This window comes from Martes martes, assembly GCF_963455335.1.
Source record: "Martes martes genome assembly, chromosome: 9".
Lineage (NCBI taxonomy): Eukaryota > Metazoa > Chordata > Mammalia > Carnivora > Mustelidae > Martes > Martes martes.
In genome coordinates this window covers 124,115,581-124,135,997 of record NC_137896.1, presented here as the reverse complement: position 1 = coordinate 124,135,997, position 20,417 = coordinate 124,115,581, and the positions used below count along the sequence as shown (strand labels likewise).

General features: G+C 49.0%; 1 protein-coding gene across 1 annotated transcript; it reads left to right on the top strand.

Moving 5' to 3' along the window:
• Positions 1 to 7,587: 7,587 nt before the first annotated feature.
• LOC308349466 (b(0,+)-type amino acid transporter 1-like) lies at positions 7,588 to 16,735 on the top strand (the record flags this gene model as incomplete). The annotated part of the gene is made up of 6 exons (XM_080814178.1): positions 7,588 to 8,340; positions 12,225 to 12,358; positions 12,534 to 12,663; positions 13,806 to 13,930; positions 15,922 to 16,009; positions 16,502 to 16,735. 6 exons carry the CDS (start codon positions 7,588 to 7,590, stop codon positions 16,733 to 16,735), a joined length of 1,464 nt encoding a protein of 487 aa, XP_080670304.1.
• Positions 16,736 to 20,417: the final 3,682 nt, after the last annotated feature.

Sequence of the window (20,417 nt, the reverse complement as noted above, 5' to 3'; positions counted from 1 at the left end):
GATCCTTGAGACCACAGCTCTGAGAGACTGTGTCTGAGCACCGGGCCCCGGGCTGCGTTTCTGAAAGCATGGGTAGGCCAAGAAAAGCTGTTCTTCTGCTTGAGGTGAAGAAAAATGGGATGACGTGGGAGGGAACCCCTACAATAGTAGGCTGGGGACCAGAGCGCTTGCCCAGAGTCAGGCCCCAGCTCAACCCCTGCCTCCTCCCATCAACCCCTCCTATAGATGGTCCACAGGCCAGCTGTGTAGCTGGCCATGCTCTTAAGTGGCAGATGTGGGATGGCTTTGTGGTATCTTTCTTACCTGTTTTCTTATGCTCCTTCTGGGAAGGTCCAGAGCACGAGCCGGAGCCAGGCTAAAGTGTTATGTTAAGCTGGGGCTGGAATGGACGAACAGGGGCCTGGGCAGGCAGAGGCGTGAGGACTGACGGCTTCCTTCAACCAGGTCAACCTATGGGCTCTGTGTAGCTGTGGTCACGTATGGAAGAGAAGAGGGTGGGGCCATCTGGAGGCTGAGAGGAGCAGAGATCAGGACCCCTGACAGTCAGGGAGGAGGAGAGGTCTGTGCTTGTGTGCAAGAACCTAGCAAGAGCCTTGTTCAAGCTTCCACTGGGAATGGACACTTCTGGAGCTCATGGATGGGCAGACTAGGTCAGCCATGCTGCACAGAGCGGGGACAACACAGGTGAGCCTCTGAGGAGATCCCAGTGTTGAATCCATGATCAGAATGGCCAGCTGAGCCTCTTCTAGACTTTTCCAGGCAGCATCCTTGGGGGTTCTGCCTGGGGGCTCATTCTACTGTCTCCTTACTCTGAATTTCTCATGGTCTCTGTAGTGCTAAGTGTAGTGGCATGAGGCACATGCCACCATGCCCAGAGGACCCTCATTGTAAAATCCCAGCCAGACCGTGAGCACCAATCACGTGGTCCTCACACTGATCTCTGGATTCAGAGCTTGGTGGGAGTTTGTTCATTCACACCTTCTCTTATTCATGCTTCTACTCATCTATTGGCTTGTGTCTAATCTACTCACTCACTCATTTGTTTACTCTCCCATCCCTCCAGAAAACATTTCCTGATCACTCTTGCTCCCCTCAACTGTAAAATATGAAGAAGCAAAGGAAACCTCTTTCTAACTTCTCGGAGCTCACGTGGTGAGAGGTGAGCAAGTAAATAAGCAGAAAACAGAAGAGAAGTTGACAAATGCCCTATAGGGTACAGAGGCAACTGAAGCTCAGAAGAGAGAGAAATTTCTGGAAGGGCGGCTGAGATGGCTCTCGTCTTGACCGGCTCTCCTGGGAGCGAGGTTCCCTATGGTGTGCGGAGGCTGCAGTCATCGCTCAGCATGGCTGGAGTCTCTAGCTGACCGTGTTAGGGCCCTGCTTTGCCCTTCTGTGTCCTCAGCAGTAAGCAGGGTGTTATTGGAGACATACGTCTCTAGGGCCTGTGCCTTCAGTGGCTCAGTGAGGGGTACATTTGTACCTCTTTCGGGATAGGTTAATATTTAGCTAGTTTCAGATAAAACGTTTGCATTTATAAACAGCCTCTGTGTCTCCACAGCATGCGATTTTCTGGGCACTCTGTGAACATCCTGTAGTGAAGGAAGCCTAGACCAGCAGATGGGGCTCTCTAGAAGCTGGGAATCCCTGGGTCTGGCCTTGAGGGGCGTATCTGCACTTCGTTCCCAGAGGAGCCACTGATTAGCAGGAAGACCGGCTACAGAGCAGTGTAAGCACCCCCAGGAGGCCTTAGGGATCCTGGGGAAGGACAACCACGGGGAAAGACTGGCTTTCTTGCTCCCTTGTGTGTGTGGGGGGGGACAGAGTCAGAATCCCCTTACAGGCCACAGAACGTAGACTTTGAGACTGACCCCTCACCTGCACTCAATTCTTCCCAAGCCCTGCAGCTAATTGTTTTTTTTATGTAAAAAATCGAGATGAAATTAACATAACATAAAATTTGCCATTTTAACCATTTGAAAGGTACAATTCAGTGGTTTTTAATATATATCCATAATACTGGACAATCATCAGTACTATATAATTCCAGAATATTTTCATTGCCCCAGAAAGAAACTCCATTCCCTTGAAGCGGCCCCTCGAAACCACTAATCCACTTTCTGTCCCTCGGATGGACCTGTTCCGGACATTTTATTGAAATACAGTCACAGAATAATATGTGACCTTCTGGGTCTGGCTTCTGTCATTTGACATCATGCTTTTAAGGCTCATCCATGTACTAGCATATATCAATGCTTCATTCTTTTTATGGTCGAATAATATTCCATTGTACGGATATACCACATTTTATTTAGCCACTCAGCAATTGATGGACATTGGGTTGCTTCCACCTTTCGGCTATGAAGAATAATGCTCCTACAAATCTGTGTACAGGTTTTTGTGTGAGTATGTCTTTAGTTCTTATGGGTATGTATCTGAAAATGGAATTACTGAGTTATATGGTAAGTTTGTGTTTAAATTTTTGAGAAACTGCAAATTGTTCTACAGTGGTGACACCGTTTGATATTTCTTTTTCTTTTTTTTTTCTTTAATCAAATGTTCTTTCAGGAAATGCCCTGTAAATTGGAATGCTCTGAATCTTTTTTTTTTTTTAAGATTTTATTTATTTATTTGACAGACAGAGATCACAAGTAGGCAGAGAGGCAGGCAGAGAGAGAGGCGGAAGCAGGCTCCCCGCTGAGCAGAGAGCCTGATGCTGGGCTCGATCCCAGGACCCTGAGATCATGACCTGAGCCGAAGGCAGAGGCTTTAACCCACTGAGCCACCCAGGCGCCCCACTGTTTTATATTTCTAATGACAATGTGTGAGGGTTCATATTTCTCCATATCCTCGTTAGAATGTCACATTTTCTGTTTTTCAACTATAGCCTTCATAGGGGTCATGAAGAGATATCCCATTGTGGTTTTGATTTGCATTTCCCTAATGACGAATGATAGTGAACATCTTTTCATGTGCTTGGTGGCCATTTGACTATCTTCTTTGGGGAAATGTCTTTTAAGTCATTTGCCCATTTTTAAATTGGGTTGTTTCGGGTTTTTGTTGTTGTTGTTGTTGAGTTGTAAGAGTTCTTTATATCTTCTGAATACTAGACTCTTGCCAGGTCCAAGTTTTGCAAAGGTTTTTTTCCCCCTTTTTTGGGTTTTCTTTTCACTTTTTTGGACGCCATCTGATGCACAAAAGTTTTAAATTTTAATGAAACCCCGTTTATATTTCTTTTCTAGTTTATGCTCTTGGTGGCATATTTAAGAAACGATTGTTCAACTCAAGGTCGTGAAGATTTGCAACTACGTTTCCTGCTAAGAGTTTTGTAGTTTTAAAGCTTTCATTTAGGTCTTTGATCCATTCTGAATTAATTTTTATATATAATATGAGACAGAGGTGCAAATGAACTCGTGCCCCAGCAGCATTTCTGGATTTCTTTTAAATTAGATAGGAAAGGGGCACCTGGGTGGCATAGTCTATTAAGTGTCCAGCTGTTGGTTTCAGCCGAGGTCATGATCTCAATGTCATGAGACAGAGGCCCAAGTTGGGCTCCCTGCTCAGCAAGGAGTCTGCTTGAAACTCTCTTTCCCCTCTCCCTCTACTCCTCCCTGCTATGTGCATGTGTGTGCATGTGCTCTCTCTCTCAAATAAATAAATAAAATCTTTAAAAAACAAATAAATTAGGAAAAATGAGGAGGTTAAAAAAAGACATTAATACTGTCTTTATATTTGTCTGTGTTGATACTTTTATCAGTGTTCTTGATTTCTTTGTGTGGATTTGAGTTACTGTGTAGGCTCCTTTCATTTTAGCCGGAAGGACTCCCTCTAGCAGTTCTTAGAGGGCAGGTCCGCTAGAAATGAACCATCTCAGCTTTTGGTTATCTGGGAATTTCTTCGTTTCTTTCTTTTTTTTTTTTTTTTTTCTTTTAAAGATTTTACTTATTTATTTGACAGAGAGAGAGAGATCACAAGTAGACAGAGAGGCAGGCGGGCGGAGGGGGAGCAGGCTCCTTGCAGAGCAGAGAGCCTGATGTGGGGCTCGATCCCAGGACCCTGAGATCATGACCTGAGCTGAAGGCAGAGGCTTTAACCCACTGAGCCACCCAGGCACCCCTCTTCCTTTCTTTTTTATCTTGAGAGAGAATTTTACTAGAAATAGGATCCTTGGCTGAACTTTTGCTCCAGCACTTTGAAGATGCCATCTCACTGGCTTCTGGCCTCCATGGTTTCTGATGAGAAATTAGCTGTTAACCTTGTCCAGGAGTACTTGTACCAGATGATTTGCTTCCTTCTTGCTGCTTTAAAGATTCTCTCATGGTCTGACTTTTTTTTTTTTTTAAGATTTTTTATTTATTTAAACCTTTAAAAAAAAAAGATTTTTTATTTATTTGACAGAGAGAGACATAGCGAGAGAGGGAACACAAGCAGGGGGAGTGGGAGAGGAAGAGGCAGGCTTCCCGCTGAGCAGGGAGCCTGACACGGGGCTTGATCCCAGGACCCTGGGATCATGACCTGAGCTGAAAGCAAACGCTCAACAACTGAGCCACGCAGGTGCCCCTCACAGTCTAACTTTTGATAGTTTGATTATGAGGTGTCTGTGTATTTCTTTATTCTATTTGGAGTTGAACTTCTTGGGTATGTAAACTAATGTTTACTCATCAAATATGGAAAGTTTTCAGCCATTATTTCTTTGAATAGAAGTTAGCATAACATCATTCATCTCCATAGGATAATGGGACATGAAGGTGTTTGGTCTATTCTCATGAACCCTTTTGCAGGAGAATCATCAGCCCCATATTCCTGATGGGAAATGGAACTACTAAAGATTTCATCAAATGCACAGGGATGTAAAACCCAGTTCTCTGGCTCTTGGGTGCGGGATTTCTTCCTAAGACATCCATTGACTGAGCCTCAGACTGGGTCCCTCAGCTACCCCATCACCTGTGATGGCAGCAGAGGGATGACATATAGGTTCAGCTCTGCTTCAGAGGTCCCTTCCTCACAGGCAGGTCTGACCTGGAGCTGAAGACCACACGTGTCAGATTCTGGAAGGGCAGCAGGAGTTGCTCAGTGAAGCCCATAGAACTTCAGAGTTTCTAGTTCCTTCCATTCAGAAAGCCCCAAGGCTTCCACTCATTGTCTTCTTCCCTCTCTTCCTGGCTGGTTCTAGCTCCTTAGCCTGGCATGTAGGGTCCCCCTCTTTAGACACACTGCTCGACAAGATGAGTCATTCAAAACAAACTTTATGTTCTCCTAATGTTCTTCAGGTCACAGGTGCCTTCACATCTTTATAGTAAAGGATTTAACCTTGCCCCGAGAGAGGCCTGGCCCTTGCCTTCAGCTTCTGGGAGGTAATCTCTAAGCCTTTGGAATGTCATGCTCAATTGCCCTGTCTTTATTTGCCTGGGGACCTTGGGCAAGCCAGCTAGTAGAAATGTGATTTTTGGATAGGGGCTTTGGGTCATGAAATACCAGCTTGATCTCCCGAGGGGCTGGAAACTGAAGTCAGCCACATGAACAGTCAACCAGATCTATGTGCTAGAACCCCAATAAAGAGTGGACACTAAGGCTCGGGTGAGCTTCCCTGGTTGACAGTATGATGGGCTTATTGTCACACATCAACGCCTGGAGAATAATGCTGTTCTGACTCCACAGGGAAAAGAAAACTAGAAGCTCTGTGTTTGGAATTCTCTTGGATTCTGCCCTATGTCTTTCCTCCCTTGGCTGATATTAATCTGGAACCTTTAAGTGTAATAAAACATAACTTGAGTCTGAAAGCTTTTTGTGAGTTCTGTGAAGCTTCTTAGCAAATTATTGAACATAAGGATAGTGTTGGGAACCTCCAAATTTACCATTGGTATCAGAGGTTAGTGTGGTCTTGTGGACTGTCTTCGGACTCTGCAGTTGGCACCCACTAGCAACAGCTCTGGAGAAGAAGAGGGTTGACATGTAGAGGGTGTTATTTACTACTTTGCTATGGCCAGGAAGCAAGCGGATTTTCCTTCCTGAGCTTCCGGGGCTCTATTCTATCTTATCTTCTTCCCTCCAATTCTTCTAGGTCCTTTTCTTCTTAATTACTTCTCTGCCTTTTTTCCTACCTTCCTGCTGGGTAGGAATCTTGGAGGCCCTTCTTCTGAATCTTGGAGGGCTCCCTCTTCGCGATTTTCTGAAGATGTCTCTACCTTTTCAGAGGACCTATGTCAAGCAGGCTTCCATGCAGCAAGGGGAGGATGGACAAGCCAGAAACCAGTAACAACAAAGCTCCTGCATCTGCCAAGAGCTTTCTTAACTGCACGTGCACATGAGATTGAAGTAGCTCATATGGCTGCCTTGACCTAGATCTGCCTGTTTGGGAGACTGCAGTTAGCTTTCTGCTCACTGTGGGTATCAGCATCTTTATTCCAAATGCTAGTGAGTTTCACTGACCTTCTATAACAACATTGGTCAAGGTTCTATAACCCAAGATTGAAATATATAGTTAAATATGTATACATATATAATATTTGTATAATACATATACAATGTTCATATATATATATATAATATTCATATGTATATCTGAAACTAGGGAACTAATGAGACTCTTAGGCACATAGTAATGGCTAACATTTAAGGCAAGCCTACTTGGGGATGCCTGGATGACTCAGTCGGTTAAGCATCTGCCTTTTGGCTCAGGTCATGATCCCGGGGTCCTGGGATCGAGAACTGCGTTGCGCTCCTTGCTCAGTGGGGAGCCTAATGCTCCCTCGGCTTGTGCGTGTGCTCTCTCTCTCTGACAAATGAATAAATAAAATCTTAAAAAAACAAAACACTATGCTATCCCTTTAAAAATAAAAAGGGCAAGCTTACTTCATCTTATCTACTATTCTAGCTATTTTGAATGGATTATGCTATTTAATCCTCAGAATTACCCTCTGTGGTGTACTGTAATTAATGGACAGGTGAGTAGGGTGAAGTTCAGAGACCTCGTCTGAGGTCACACAACTGTGGGGGACTAGAGCTAGGATTTGAATGCAGGATCCCATTCCCAACCCTGTACCTTACTTTTAACCACCTGCTCCCTTCCTGCTAGGGGTATAAGTTCTGTTCTGTACTATTTGAATTCTCTTCTTTGATCATATTGGTTCTTCCTGAAAGCAGGGCTCATGCAATTCTAATTGGAATCCCGATAAAATAGGGATTTTATTGCTTGACTGATAAAACTACTGCAGAGATTTTTTTTTTTTCAGGTCCCTGATGTTCAGTTGCTCACCATTCTTACTGTTGGCACGGAGCACCCATCCAACTGTTAGCTCACACACAGTGTTGTGGGGTTGGGCAGCAGGGATTTCTGCTAAATCCCTCTTTCTTTTCCTTGATCTTTCCTGGGTTCCATTGGCAAAAAGCTCCTGCAGACTGCCTCTACCGGGCTGGTAGATCCGTGAAGGCTCAGTGCTTTCTAAATGCCATACCCTGGCTGTCTGGTCTCTGGTTCAGACGTCCTCAGGCGCTGTAATCATTAACTCCTGCAGGAAGCTCACAAGACAGATTATCTATCAGAGCATCTGCTTCTGCTCAACTAGACATAGCAACTAGTGAAGTCCTGAGATGGAGAGAAGGCAGGAAAGAGATGGCGGTGAGGGGGTGGCAGGACGGGAGCCAGGTGGCAGGGGGCTAAGGCTGAGGAGGGAGATTGGCTTGTGGAGTGCTGTGTCCCTGACTGCTGGGTGTATGGTCGGTTCTGGTATCTTCATGTCACCACAGGGGGTCTTGGTCTACATAGGCAGCCCCGGGGCCAGTCTTGTGGTCTGGGCAGTCTGTGGTCTCCTGGCCATGATGGGCGCCCTGTGCTATGCTGAGCTGGGTGCTCTGGTTCCCAAATCTGGGGGGGAGTATGCCTACATCCTGCAAATCTTTGGCTCCTTGCCAGCCTTCCTGGTTATCTACACGTCTGTGCTGTTGGTCAGACCAGCCACCATCGCTGCCATCTCTCTGAGCTTTGCTGAGTATGCAGTGGCTCCGTTCTACCCCGGCTGCTCCTCGATGCCGCAGGCTGTGCTCAAGGGTGTGGCAGCCATCTGCATCCTGTCGCTGATGCTGGTCAACTGCGGGAGCTCGCGGCTGGCCACCATGCTGACGAATGTGTGCGCGGTCGCCAAAGTGTTCTCGTTGTTGGTCATCGTGGGGGGTGGGGCCGTGGTGCTGGGCCGGGGCCGTGGTGACACGGAAGCCTTTCTGTTTGCCTTCCACAATACCACGCAGCAGCCCGGGCGCATCGGTATGGCCTTCTACCAGGGACTGTGGTCCTTCGATGGCTGGAATAATGTCAACTACGTGATGGAAGAGCTCAAGAATCCGAAGGTGAGTCAGTGATACTTCTTCAGGCCGTGAGATCTCCAGACATCAGCAGTTCCAAGCATTGTTATTTGAGCTGACAAGACCATGAGACGTCAGCTGAAAGTGGGGGCTCCCTTTTTGCAGTCCTGAATGCCAGCCCACCGTCTACCTTAATTTGTGTATGGAATTATATGAGTAATAACTTCCCAAGTGAGCACGGAACTTTATAGGATCACGCCTGAGGTCTTATTTGCCCTGTGAGGTAGGTACTCTTCCCCCATTTTTCACATGGGAACACTGAGGTTTAGGAAGAGGGAAGTGATTCTGAGGTCATGTGACTAGCGAGAGGCCATGCTTGATGACTCAGCTTGTTATCTATCTTGATAGTTGGAACATGCGGACTCTTGAGTTATTATGGAAATTAACTCTTTGCTGTAAATATATTTGCTTAGGTTGCTACTTGTTTTCTTTTCTTTTTTTTCCTTTCCTGCAGGAATCTTAAATTCTCAGAGGATGAGAACAGAGTCTTTTCCTCTACCTCCTTGAGGCTGGCTAAGGGGTCTTTGCATGTCTCAGCTCTCAATAAAGGCTCCCTGGAGGCGGGGGTTGGGAGAATTTGGGAGGAGACAAGGAGCTTGGAGACTGAAGTCCAAGAGCAGAGAGAGACTGGGGTGAGGGCAGGAGTTCTGGGACCCAGTCTTTATTCTTGGCATGTAAATCCTTGTGCTTCAGTCCCTGGCCTGGGAAACAAGATCTTCATAGCTGCCCCATCTACCTCCCGGGGCTTCAAGGTATCGAATGGCATAACCACTTGTGTGTGGAAACAACAGCTGTAATTTGAGGTGAATGGCTAGTGTGTGCTCCGGTTGGCTCTGGGTGGGGTGGGAGCTATAGGGAGCTCCTGGAGCGTAGACTACTCTCTCTGAACCCAGGCCCTGAGCTCAGAGCTGGTTGAGGGAAAGAGCAAGGGGCCCAAAGATGAGTGAGACAAGCTCCCATACCATAGAGCGTGGATTAGCCACCTTTTTCCTGTGAAAGATCAGAGAGTTAAAATTTAGGTTTTGCGGGCCACGAGGTCTCTGTCAAGATTACTCAAGTCCGTTGTAGCATGAAAACAGCCATAGGCAAACAAATGAGTGTGGTGATGGCCTCCAAAAAGTTTATTTACAAAAACAAGCAGCAGGCTGCATTTGGTCCACAGGCTGTAGCTTGCTGACCTCGGGTGTGTGTGTGTGTGGAGCATTTTTGACAAATGTGGGTTTCAAAGCAAAAACAATGCCATGGCTCTGAATGCTGGGCATTTGAAAGTCTGGTTTTCATTCTGCCCTCCGAAACACATGTGAAGTGTATCTTCGTGTCACACTTTTTTTTTTTTCCAAAAAAACTACAGAATCTGTGCCAAACCTGGGCCAGTCTTATGAATCTGAGCGAAGAGTTAAGGTGTTCAGGAACGAAGCCAGGAAATCTCACTGTTCTTGTGGTGCACCTTGGGGCTTTGCTGTCATAGTGCATCAGCTGGCAGGTGCACTGTCCAAGATGAGTCCAGTTCAAAAGCACATGAGGTCCACTTCCCTGGGACTTAGCATGTGGCTGGGTCGTACATGGTGAGTCCTTGCCTGCTGAGGGTCCCCCACCATGAGGCCCGTTGTGGGGGGCAACCCAGGACTCTGTTCCCCTAGCCCATCTTTGCCAAAAGTGGCATCTTCTGGACCAGGCAGAACACACTTTCAGGACTGAAAAGATGAGGAATTTGCTGTCATGCCTACGTGGTGGTTGGGGCAACTTCCTTTGCTTCCAGATCCCCAGTTTTGAGAGCTAGAGGGGACGTGGTAGGACCCATCTTATGTGAGACTCCATTGCTGTCCTCCTGGCTTCCCTTGTACACACCTGTCACGTGACCTGCTAGGTCAGCTGACCAGCCTTCCCGGTTGCCTGGGGCTGAAGGGTTCCCAGGAATGCCGGACTTCTGGGGCTAAAAGCATGAAACTCAGGCAAACTGGGCTGAATTGGTCACCCTACCTGGCCCCCGCCCTTAGAGGACAGGACAGGATGGGACAGAGGCTTGGATATAATGAAGCTTGCCTCCGCTTGCTGCTGCAACTCAGAAAAAAGAGATCCTCAGGAGGCAGAGCAGTCAAGCAGGCCTCCCATACGTGGCGGGTTAGAGTTGAACCTTGAAGGACTGATGAGGTTTGTGGCAAAACAGCCACGCAGAAGCAGTGTGAACAGGAACCCAGAGACCCGAAAGAACAGGGCACGTTTGTGTCTCAAGGGCATTTGAAGGAGGCATGAAGACAGGCCCTGAGCTCACTACTCTGTCCTCAGTGACCCCATGCGTTTTCTCCCATGCTTCCCTCCAGAGTTTTCTGTGGGGAGATCTTGGCCCTGAAGAAAGCTCTGGAAATTGTTTTTTTATATCATGTTGAAGAACAGAAGATATGCTAACCAGGAGAGAGTCTTAAATGTGGGGAAGGTCTTACTTTACAGTGGGCAAGGAGGTCTGTGTGGGACAGTGCTGTGCCAAGTCTGGAGGAGACCGCCCTGCCTCTTGGTACAGCATGACCACTTCTCTGTTTCATTCATGTTACATTGTATCCGTAACAGCAATGCCAGGTTCTGGTGTCCCATTTGGTACAGAGGGGAGAGGCTCTGGGCTCATCAGGGCTTGCCTGCCCCTCACAAGGTGAGCCAAAGGACACCTAGAGAAAGCTTTTCCTTCCTCGAAGTGCACTCCTACTTTGGAGTCTAAAGATGTCTATCCAGGATGGCCCACACCTGGGGAAAATTGAGTGGTTCTGTGGGTCCCATGGGAGACACCTTCCTTCCATTTGCTCTTGGCTCCAGAATGATGGCCAGGGCTGGGGGTGTGAAGTGGGAGGGAGTACACTGATTTACCCAGTTTTCATGGATTCCTCCATTTTTACTGGATGCCTGCTCAGTCCCTTTCTTCTATTATTTTTGAAAAATTTATTTATTTTAGAGAGACAGTGAGTGAGCAAGAGTGAGCATGAGCAGGAGGGGCAGAGGCAGAGGGAGACAGTCTCAAGCAGACTCTGTGCTGAGTGTGGAGCCTGATGCAGGGCTCGATCTCACGACCCTGAGACCATGACCTGAACTGAAACCAAGAGTTGGACACTTAACCGACTGAGCCACCCAGCCCCTCAGTACCTTTGCTGGGAGACCATGGGTCAGATCGGCCCTTAGCTCCCAGTACAGCCTGCCGCGCGTTCCCACGGCCCCTCTGTCCAGGCCCTTCTTTCTGTTCCTCTTCGATGACCCTCACGCCTCGCAGAGGGAGAGCGGTAGGGAGTCCCACTGTACAGATCCCCAGTGACCCCCCATTTCCAGTTGAGGACATGGAGGGGCAGAGTGGAACCCTTGGGAGTAATGGCTTGCAGTCTGGGCCTGAGTTCTGGAGACCCAGAGACTGGGCAGAGTTGGCATGGTGGTCTTGGAATATTCCAGCTGGAAAGATCAATGAACAGCCAAGAAGGAAGGTCTTTAACTTTCTTGTCCCTTCTCTGTGCCTCTGCTCTCACGGTTGCCCCTGCTGGGAATGCCTCCCACCCCCACCAGCCAGAATCTCCCCCGTTCTTCAAGGAGAGCCCAGCATACGTCCCTGCTCATTCTGGAAGTTTCGGTGATAGCGCCTCTCCCCACCCCACTCCTGTCAGCCTCTCTGTACCTCCACTGCTCTGACTGGTTAGTGCCCCTCAGGGCCTCCCAGGACCCCTGTTCTTTGTGTGTCCACGCTGGGGGGCTGTGAGCATATGGACGAAGGGCACACCCATTGCCCGGCATAGTCCCTGTGGCCAGGATAGGCTCAGCACTGCATGAATAAGCGTGTTCTAGGGCCTGAGAAGGACCTCCCCCACTAACATGGGGCCTCTTCTCCCGGATCTTTGCAGCAAAACCTGGTGTGGGCATTGCTGATCGCCATCCCTCTGGTCACCAGCCTCTACCTCCTGGTCAACATCAGTTACCTGCTAGTGTTGTCATCCAATGAGATCCTCTCCTCTAATGCTGTGGCCGTGAGCTGGGGGTGAGTAAGTCAGATGATGCGATCCTTGGCCGCCGGGTGGACATTCCAGACTGGGGAGGGATAGTGCCCCCCGTGCATTTCAGCTTGCCTCTAGATGTTTTGCTAGCTCTGTTCCTGGTGGTTGGCCCCCAGTTTGCTGCTGGATTTCCTTCCCTTGATTCCTCTGTTGTTCTAGGAACCAGGTTCTAGGAGCCTGGGCCTGGCTGGTACCCTTGGCTGTCACACTATCCACATTTGGCTCCGTCAATGGGATATTCTTCGGTGGAAGCCGTGTGTGCTATGTGGCTGCAAGAGAGGGCCACATGGTGAGAGATGGGGTCCGGGCTGGGCAAGGTGGGGGTGCTGCAGGAGGGCACTGGAAGGACTGCCGAGGCTAAGCTTTCTCCTGCCTGAACTTAGCTCTGAGCCTAAGCCAGGCCTTCCCCGGTAAGACAGAGCCCTGTTCTTTCTAAGAATGGGATTAAAGCATCCCACACCTCTCCATTTAAACTCCAATCCTTCGACTTCCAGGTTTTGGGAGTTCACCATACGGGGTCACTGTGGAGCTTGTAGGTGGTGGGGATGTTTGTACACTCCGGGGGTGTGGGGGCAGTGGGTGAAGCCACAGGAACAGAGCCAATGTGGATGCCCGGGGCCCTTCCCCCAGGGACTGTCCCTCTGGTAGCCTTTGAGCAGTGATGCTGAGTAACAGGCAGCTCCCAGGTGTCCGGGGCTGACAACAGCAAACATTCCACATCGTTCATCAGTCCCTGGGTCCCCCGTGGCTCTGCTTCAGGCTGGGCTTCAGATTTCTTCTTTCGGGACTCCAGGTCTGCTCTTGTCTCAGGGACCCAGGCCAAAGTATGTTTTTGCCTGGAGCAGGTGGCAGGGGTTGAAGAGACCAAGCCAAAGCACACAAACGTATTTTGAGCCTCTGCTGTGTTACTCCTTCTCACAGATCATTGGCCAAGTCCAGTGCCGATGGATGGGGAACCAGACAGTATTTGTCCCATAGGGGTGGGAGGGGGAGACTGACTATTTGCTGAGTAATAATACAGTCTACCACAATAACCCACAGTCCTACTCCATGCTCCACCCGTAACTGCCCTACCCTTTCCTCCCCATTTGTTGGTCTTCCCACCCTTGGTCCCTCTTCCTGTGTGGGGGATGAGCAATAGAAAGTGGAACGACCTGGCCAGGCACCTGCTTCAGCTCTCTACACTCTCTCCCAGCGGGGTCTTGGCTGCCCTGGAGGGATAGGTCCCCCCACTCTGCATCCTGGGCCTGGTTTCACCCCAGGTGAGCCACAGAGATCTACACCTAGAAGCAGTGGAGACTGGGGACTACGAGGTTGGGCCCACTGGTGTCCAGAATGAATTTGGCCGGGGAAGAGGACAGGAAGCTTCCCAGGGCATATACCTGCTGTGGCTCCCCTGGGGGGCTGCCTGACACCTGGCTTTGCTCCCAGCCCCAACTTCTGTCCATGGTTCACGTGCATCGCCTCACACCAACTCCAGCCCTGATGTTCACCGCTGCGGTGGCTCTGGTCCTGGTCATCCCAGGAAACTTCAGCACCATCGTGAACTTCTTGAGGCAAGTGAGACTGTCCTCCCGTGTGGGTATCTCATGGTGCCTTTGTGTGCACGCTCACATACACTCATACACATATTTAAAAGTCCTCTGTGTGTGCACACTCATACACATGTGTGTGTATAGATACATAACACACTTTTGGAAGCCCCTACATGTAACTATCATATATACGCATGTATGTATACATATATATGTGCACGCATGCTTCTGGAAGCCCAAGCTCAGCCATTTCAGCCATTCCCTCCCCATTGTAGTTCCAGATTTTAAAATTATTTATTTATTTATTTGACAGAGATCACAAGTAAGCAGAGAGGCAGGCAGCGAGAGAGGAAGGGAAGCAGGCTCCCTGCTGAGCAGAGAGCCCTATGCAGGGCTTGATCCCAGGACCCTGGGAACGACTCGAGCCGAAGGCAGAGGCCTTAACCCACTGAGCCACCCAGGCGCCCCTCTAGATTTTTTTTTTTAAGATTTTATTTACTTATTTGAGAGAGAGACAGTGAGAGAGAGCATGAGAGGGGAGAAGATCAGAGGGAGAAACAGACTCCCTGTGGAGCTGGGAGCCCTATGTGGGACTCGATCCCTGGATTCTGGGATCATGACCTGAGCCGAAGGCAGTTGCCCAACCAACTGAACCACCCAGGCACCCTGTTTCCCAAAATTCAATGAGACAAGTGTTTCACCAAGAGGCAGATGAGCAAAAGGTTTGTGCTGTCTTTGTTATTTTTTTATTCTTCCTTATTCCTTTCCTCCGTCGCCGAGATCATGTTGAGGCCATCATCAGGCTTTACTCCCCACTACCTGCAGCTCTTGGCTGTGGCATGATTTTCCCTTTGTCGTCTGATCTGTGCTCAGGACTCTGACCCAGCATATCTCTAGTGAACTCAAGGCAGACTCACAACCACACTGGGTATAGTCAGTGATTGGACCAAAGTGGGGAGATGTTCTGACCCCCTCTGTTACCTTCTCTGGGGCAGAAATGACAGGCAGTTGTGCTGTCTAGCCGTCCAGCCATAACTTTATGACCTCATCTGAAGCAGGGTTGATGGGTGTGTCCTCACACCCACAGGCGAGCGCAGCATCTGGGTGCAGAGGGAGTTCTCTGAGGAATTTTTCACGCATTGTGTGCTCTCTCCTTTGTTGTCATAAGTATAATTAATTTCCTGGAACAGGATCTACAGTGCTTGATGTGACTTTCTTCAGAACATTGAGTAACAGACCTGGTTTTTCTTTTTATCTTCTTCCCATGAGAAAGGCTAAATTCATGATATGCCAAGAATAAATCAAACCCATGGTGAGCCCAGGGTTTCTTTAGACTGAGATTTGGGGGATGTGACTGACAATGTTCCAGCACAGAGTGAGAATGTTAGGATGACCCATCCCAATGAGGACACAATGTCTCCCCGTCTTGACTGCCTCCAGGGACAGCCTGGTCTGGACCCTGTCTCCAAGGGCAGGTGAGGTTTTCATTAGACCTTCATCAGCCACTCAGCTACCCACACTGGCAAAGACAGAGGCCAGGGGCTGGTCTGGGTGCTCCACGGCCTACCCTGTCACCAACTCCAGGGTAGGAGGATCTGCTATGAGTGTGTGGTCCCTGAGGAGAGCACAGGCTCCTTGAGATTCTACCAAACTCTTTCTTTTGGACACACACATGCACTTCCCTCCCTTTGAAAACTGTCCTCTTCTGTCCAGCCAGGGGCAGTCGAGAAAGGTCCGATCTGAAGCCGGGGGGGGAGGGGGGCTGGGCTTGTGTACTTGTCACTTGGTGACTGAAGATGAACGAGGAGGGAATACCCCCCAATGCATTCTTGTCCTTGGTGCTCCAGCCTTGCCTTCTTTCCTTAGCCTGCATGGATAAGGGGCCGGGGGTGGCTGGAAGGCCTCTGATGACCATGCACTTGTGCCCCGGGTTTGCACCTACAAGGCCAGCCCCTCTTGCAGGCCCAACCAAGGCAGGGCCTGGTAGCGAGTGGCTTCTGTTTGCCTTTCAGCTTTCTTGGCTGGATCACCTATGGAACCACCATAGGCTGTCTCTTGTACTTGCGGATAAAGAACAAGAATCTTCCTCGACCTTACAAGGTAGACTTTGGAATAAACATTGGGCTTTTTTTCAACCCTAGTCTGTGCGTGAGGCAGATCATTGGTCCACAGCCTCATCCGGGGTGGCCACTGTCATATTTGGTAGAAGATGTCTGTATTTCCTGGGGCGGGGGGTCAGGGACAGCTGGGTCCTAGGGCCTTGATTCTGTTTGCTGGGGACTCATTTCTCCTCTGGAGGATTCTGAGGGAGAATGATGAGAGACACGTGCCCAGAGGAGGCTCACACCACAGTAGGATTCACAAAGCACAGAGAAGATCAAGCTGGGTCCCAAAGCCTCGGCTCCTTGGATGGCCCCCGTAACTCAGCAGGTGGCTTTTCTGGCTAGGCAAGGTACGATGGCAGGGACAGGAAGAGGGGAGCTGGTGGCCGGTGGAAGCAACAGGCAGGCAGGCAGGTGGGAGGGTCAGAGCCCAGGGGCCACACACCCTGTCCCGTGCCTCTCCATCATCCAGTCTCTGTGTCTCTGGCAGGTCCCCACCATCATCCCTGTCATCATGCTCCTTGCTTCTTTCTACCTGGTGCTGGCACCCATCATCGAGCACCCCCAGACTGAGTTCCTATACATCTTCCTATTCCTGCTCAGTGGCTTCCCGGTCTATTTCCTGCTTGTCTACTTCCGATGCCAGCCCAAGTGGTTGCAGATGGCCACCTTGTATCTCCAGCTGCTCCTGGAAGTTGCTCCAACTGTTAAAAATGTGGACTAAAGGACTGGACAGGTGCGCACTGCCCTCCTTGCAGCAGACACGTCTATCCCCACGCAGGGTGGCCGTGCCAGATTTTCTGTAGGTTGCACATAATTCCAATGAGTGAATGGAAGGCTAAATACAGCGACTGTGAAGCTTTGGGGGGTATCCAACCAGGACAGCATCCCCCTTTCTCTAAGAACTGTGCCTCCAGTGCAGGCGGATCCCACAGCCACGTTGGTACTACGTGGCTGCCTGCCTGGGGATAGCTACTTGACATTCCAGGTGGGCAGCATGAAATATATTCCCTTCTCTGGGGATCTTGGAGTTAGAATTCTGACGGTTGCCTCATCTGAGGAACAGTAAATTCTGGAAGCTATGTGGGACCGTCTTCTCTTATGTGGGCAGAGTAGAGAAAGCCCCCATGGAGAGAGGAATGAAGATACACAGTGAAATGGTGTTGAGAAATTCCTCGGTCCCTAAGAGCTGGGGGTATGACCTGAGCAGGCAGCGGCCTGGGTCCCTCGCTGCTTTTCAGTTCTGGTCTCTGTCCTTCTGGGGCCCAACTGCCATCTGACTGTCCTTCCTGCTTTTTTATTGTCCGGGACAACGTGATACCTTATAATAAATTTCCAATTTTGGCTCAGGTGGGTTTGAGTGAGTTCTGATTTCTCGCAAATGGAAAAGATCTGGGTCTGACAAACCTTCTTCAGGAAGACATGAGACTTTAGTTCCTATTTAAAGCCTCCAACTGGCTTGAACAGAGAAAGAAGCAAGAGACAGATCCCTGGGAGGGAGGGATTTTGTTGGCTTTGGGTGAAAGGGAGGACAGTCGAATTTCTAGAAGAAAGGATGGAAAGTTAGAACAGACCTCAGAAGGCTAATGCGGTTATAGGACTAAAGAGAGGCAAGGGGGCAGAGATCTCTGGCTGCCCGGGGGGAAATGTGGGACAGGAAGGATGACGACAGTGCCTAGAGAGACTGGGGGGGCAGCTTCTGAGTCCATCGGGGGGGCAGTCAAAAAGAGGAGGGGCAGGGACACTGCTCAGCACCTCTCCTCCTGCAGCTGCACGGGGACACCTGTGTACGGCCTTCCTTTTATCGCCCAGATATGGAAAAGGCTCCCACAAGATCTTTCTGTTACGTTTTCTTCTCACATCAGCCAGTTCTCCATTTTTGCAACACTAACTGGGTGTCCAGTGATTCCGTTCAATTCTGACTCTATCTTGAGCTGATGCAGACCTCCCAAAGCTAAAGGGCTCAGGCACCAGGGGCAGACATCAGTCTCAACTCTTGGCTCCCTAGATACCCGTGCTTCTGCCCAACGTGGTTAAGCCCCTCCCTTCACAGTCGATCACTTGCTAGAATGACTCAGGACTCTGGAAAACACTTGATTTACTATTATAAGCTCATTACAAAGGATACAACTCAAGAGGAGCCCGGTGGAAGAGATGCATAGGGAACTTCCATGCTATGCTCTCTTTGGATATGTCGCCTACCTGGCACCCTGATGTGTACGCCAACCTGGAAACTCTCTGAAATCTGTCATTTGGAGGTTTTTATGGACGTTCCATTTCTGTAGGTGGATCAATGATTGGCCGTCGTGATTGAATTCAATTTCCAGTCCCTGGGCCCTCCCCAGAGGTTGGAGAGTTCCAACCTGCTCATCTGTCTTGGACTTTCGGGAAACCAGTCCCCATCCAGAAGCTATCTGGGGCTCCCATCCACCAGTCATCTCGTTAACATACAAAAGATGCTCATCGTTCAGAGAATCTAATGCTTTGGGAGCTGTGGGCAAGGAACTGGGGACAAAGACCTAATATTTATTTTTTGTTATACCATCCTTCTGAACTGTGAACTCTTTGTCAGTGCTGTTTCTGAGGACATGTTGCTTGTGAAATTCTAGGAGAAACTTCATATACCTTACCTCAGCAGCACAGCCTACTTTAGAGAAAAGAAAATTATAAGAGGCTGGGTCTATCCAGTTCCTTGTCAAGGGAGACCATGGATCAGGCTGTAAGTTCCCAGAAAAAGCTCTGAATTAGTTCTTTCCTCTTCGGTTTCCCACCAAACTGTGCCTTTGTCTCTCCTGAGCCTCACTGGGCCATGTACCCCAGTGTTTGGTTGCGTTTCATGCTCCCTGCTGGGCTGTGGGTCTGGTGAGGGTGGGCTGTTCTTACACACGTTTGTACATCCCTCATTTCCTATCATGCTCCTGGGCTCCTTGCTGACCAATACTGTTTGGTGAATCAAAGTAATGAAATATTTGTTGAACAATGAGGGGATGTATGAGATTTTTATTTTTTAGGATTTGCGAGCCTGGTTTGCTTCCCCATAGTGCCTGCTCTGCCCTGGGTTCCCAGGCCCTGTCCTGAGAAGAGACATTGCTTAAATCTTGAGCAGTCACATCCAGCTGGCAGTGGGTACAGGCCTAGAGGTAGAAAGCAGAAAGAGGAGCTGAAGTCCCACAGCCTTGGCCTTGGATCATGCACTCCAGTTAGGCTGTGTCCCTGTGACTCAGTCTTCTCATCCTTTCCATAACTGGCTTCCTTTTGGCTCACAGTCCTTTTGTGATGGTGCAAAGGGTCCTCCAGGTCAGGCTCTTGGAAGGCAGCATCTTGTTCCTTGAAGTTTCCTAGGATATCTTCCCCGATCTCCTGTTCTGCCCCAGACCCCTTAGTAGGCCCCAGAGTAGCAGTGGGGAGTGATCCTAGGTGGAAATCTGAGATTTCTTAGGAAATTAGTATATTGGACTTCCTTGCTCTGAGTCAGGAGCATGATTTCTATTGTTACTTATCTTCTGTAATCAGAGATGACATAGTGTCATGATGCTGGCCTTCGGATTGGAGAAAAAATGTTCTGAGTCTTGGGGACCAGGGTCAAAGTCCTCTTTATTCCTTCTAGAGAAGCAATAAGTTCCAGGAAAGGTGTGGGGCAGGTGTTGGCTAGGTTCCTGGGGGCAGGGCAGTGTTCTTTAACCCTAGGTCCACCCAACAGCATTTAGATGTTTCTGTTGAGGGCAGAGCCTGGCTACTCCCAGTCATAAGCACTCAATTCTTTGGACTTTCTTTTGACCATTTACACGGTCTTCTGCTGAATACTTAGAATGGGGGGAAACGGAGTCTCATAAATTAATCCATGCAAATGAATGTCATGGTTGAATTTTTAAACACTACAAAAGGTACAAAGGGAAAGTCAACATTTCTTACTCCACACTCCCTATTTCCAGTGTGATCTGTTTCCTTGCTTACTTCTGGAAAGCTTCTGCACACGTGTGTAAACCATGGTAGAGTACACTGCTGCCTTGCTTATTAGAGTAATCATAACCTATTCAGTTCTTCCTGTTGAGGGGAAACAGTTCTCTTTCCTTATCTCTGTCCCCAGACCAGGGGTCTGAGTCCTTTACTGTGGTGGTCATACATACATACTGTTCACTATCCTTTAGCTCTTCTTCTGACCACATGGTAGGACTGCAGTTCCCCATCCCCTTGGAGTTAGATGTGACCATAGGACTTGTTTTGGTTAATAAACTGTGAGTTGAAATGATGTACATTTCTGTTAGGGTGAGGCTTCAAGAGCCAGCGCACAATTTCCTGCATTTTCCATTTCCCTCTGCTTTAGCGCCTGGCAGTGTCCTCATGGCTGTTCTGTTAGCCGGGTCCTGACATAACAATGATACGGAAGAGGGCCAGTCCTCAGCCAA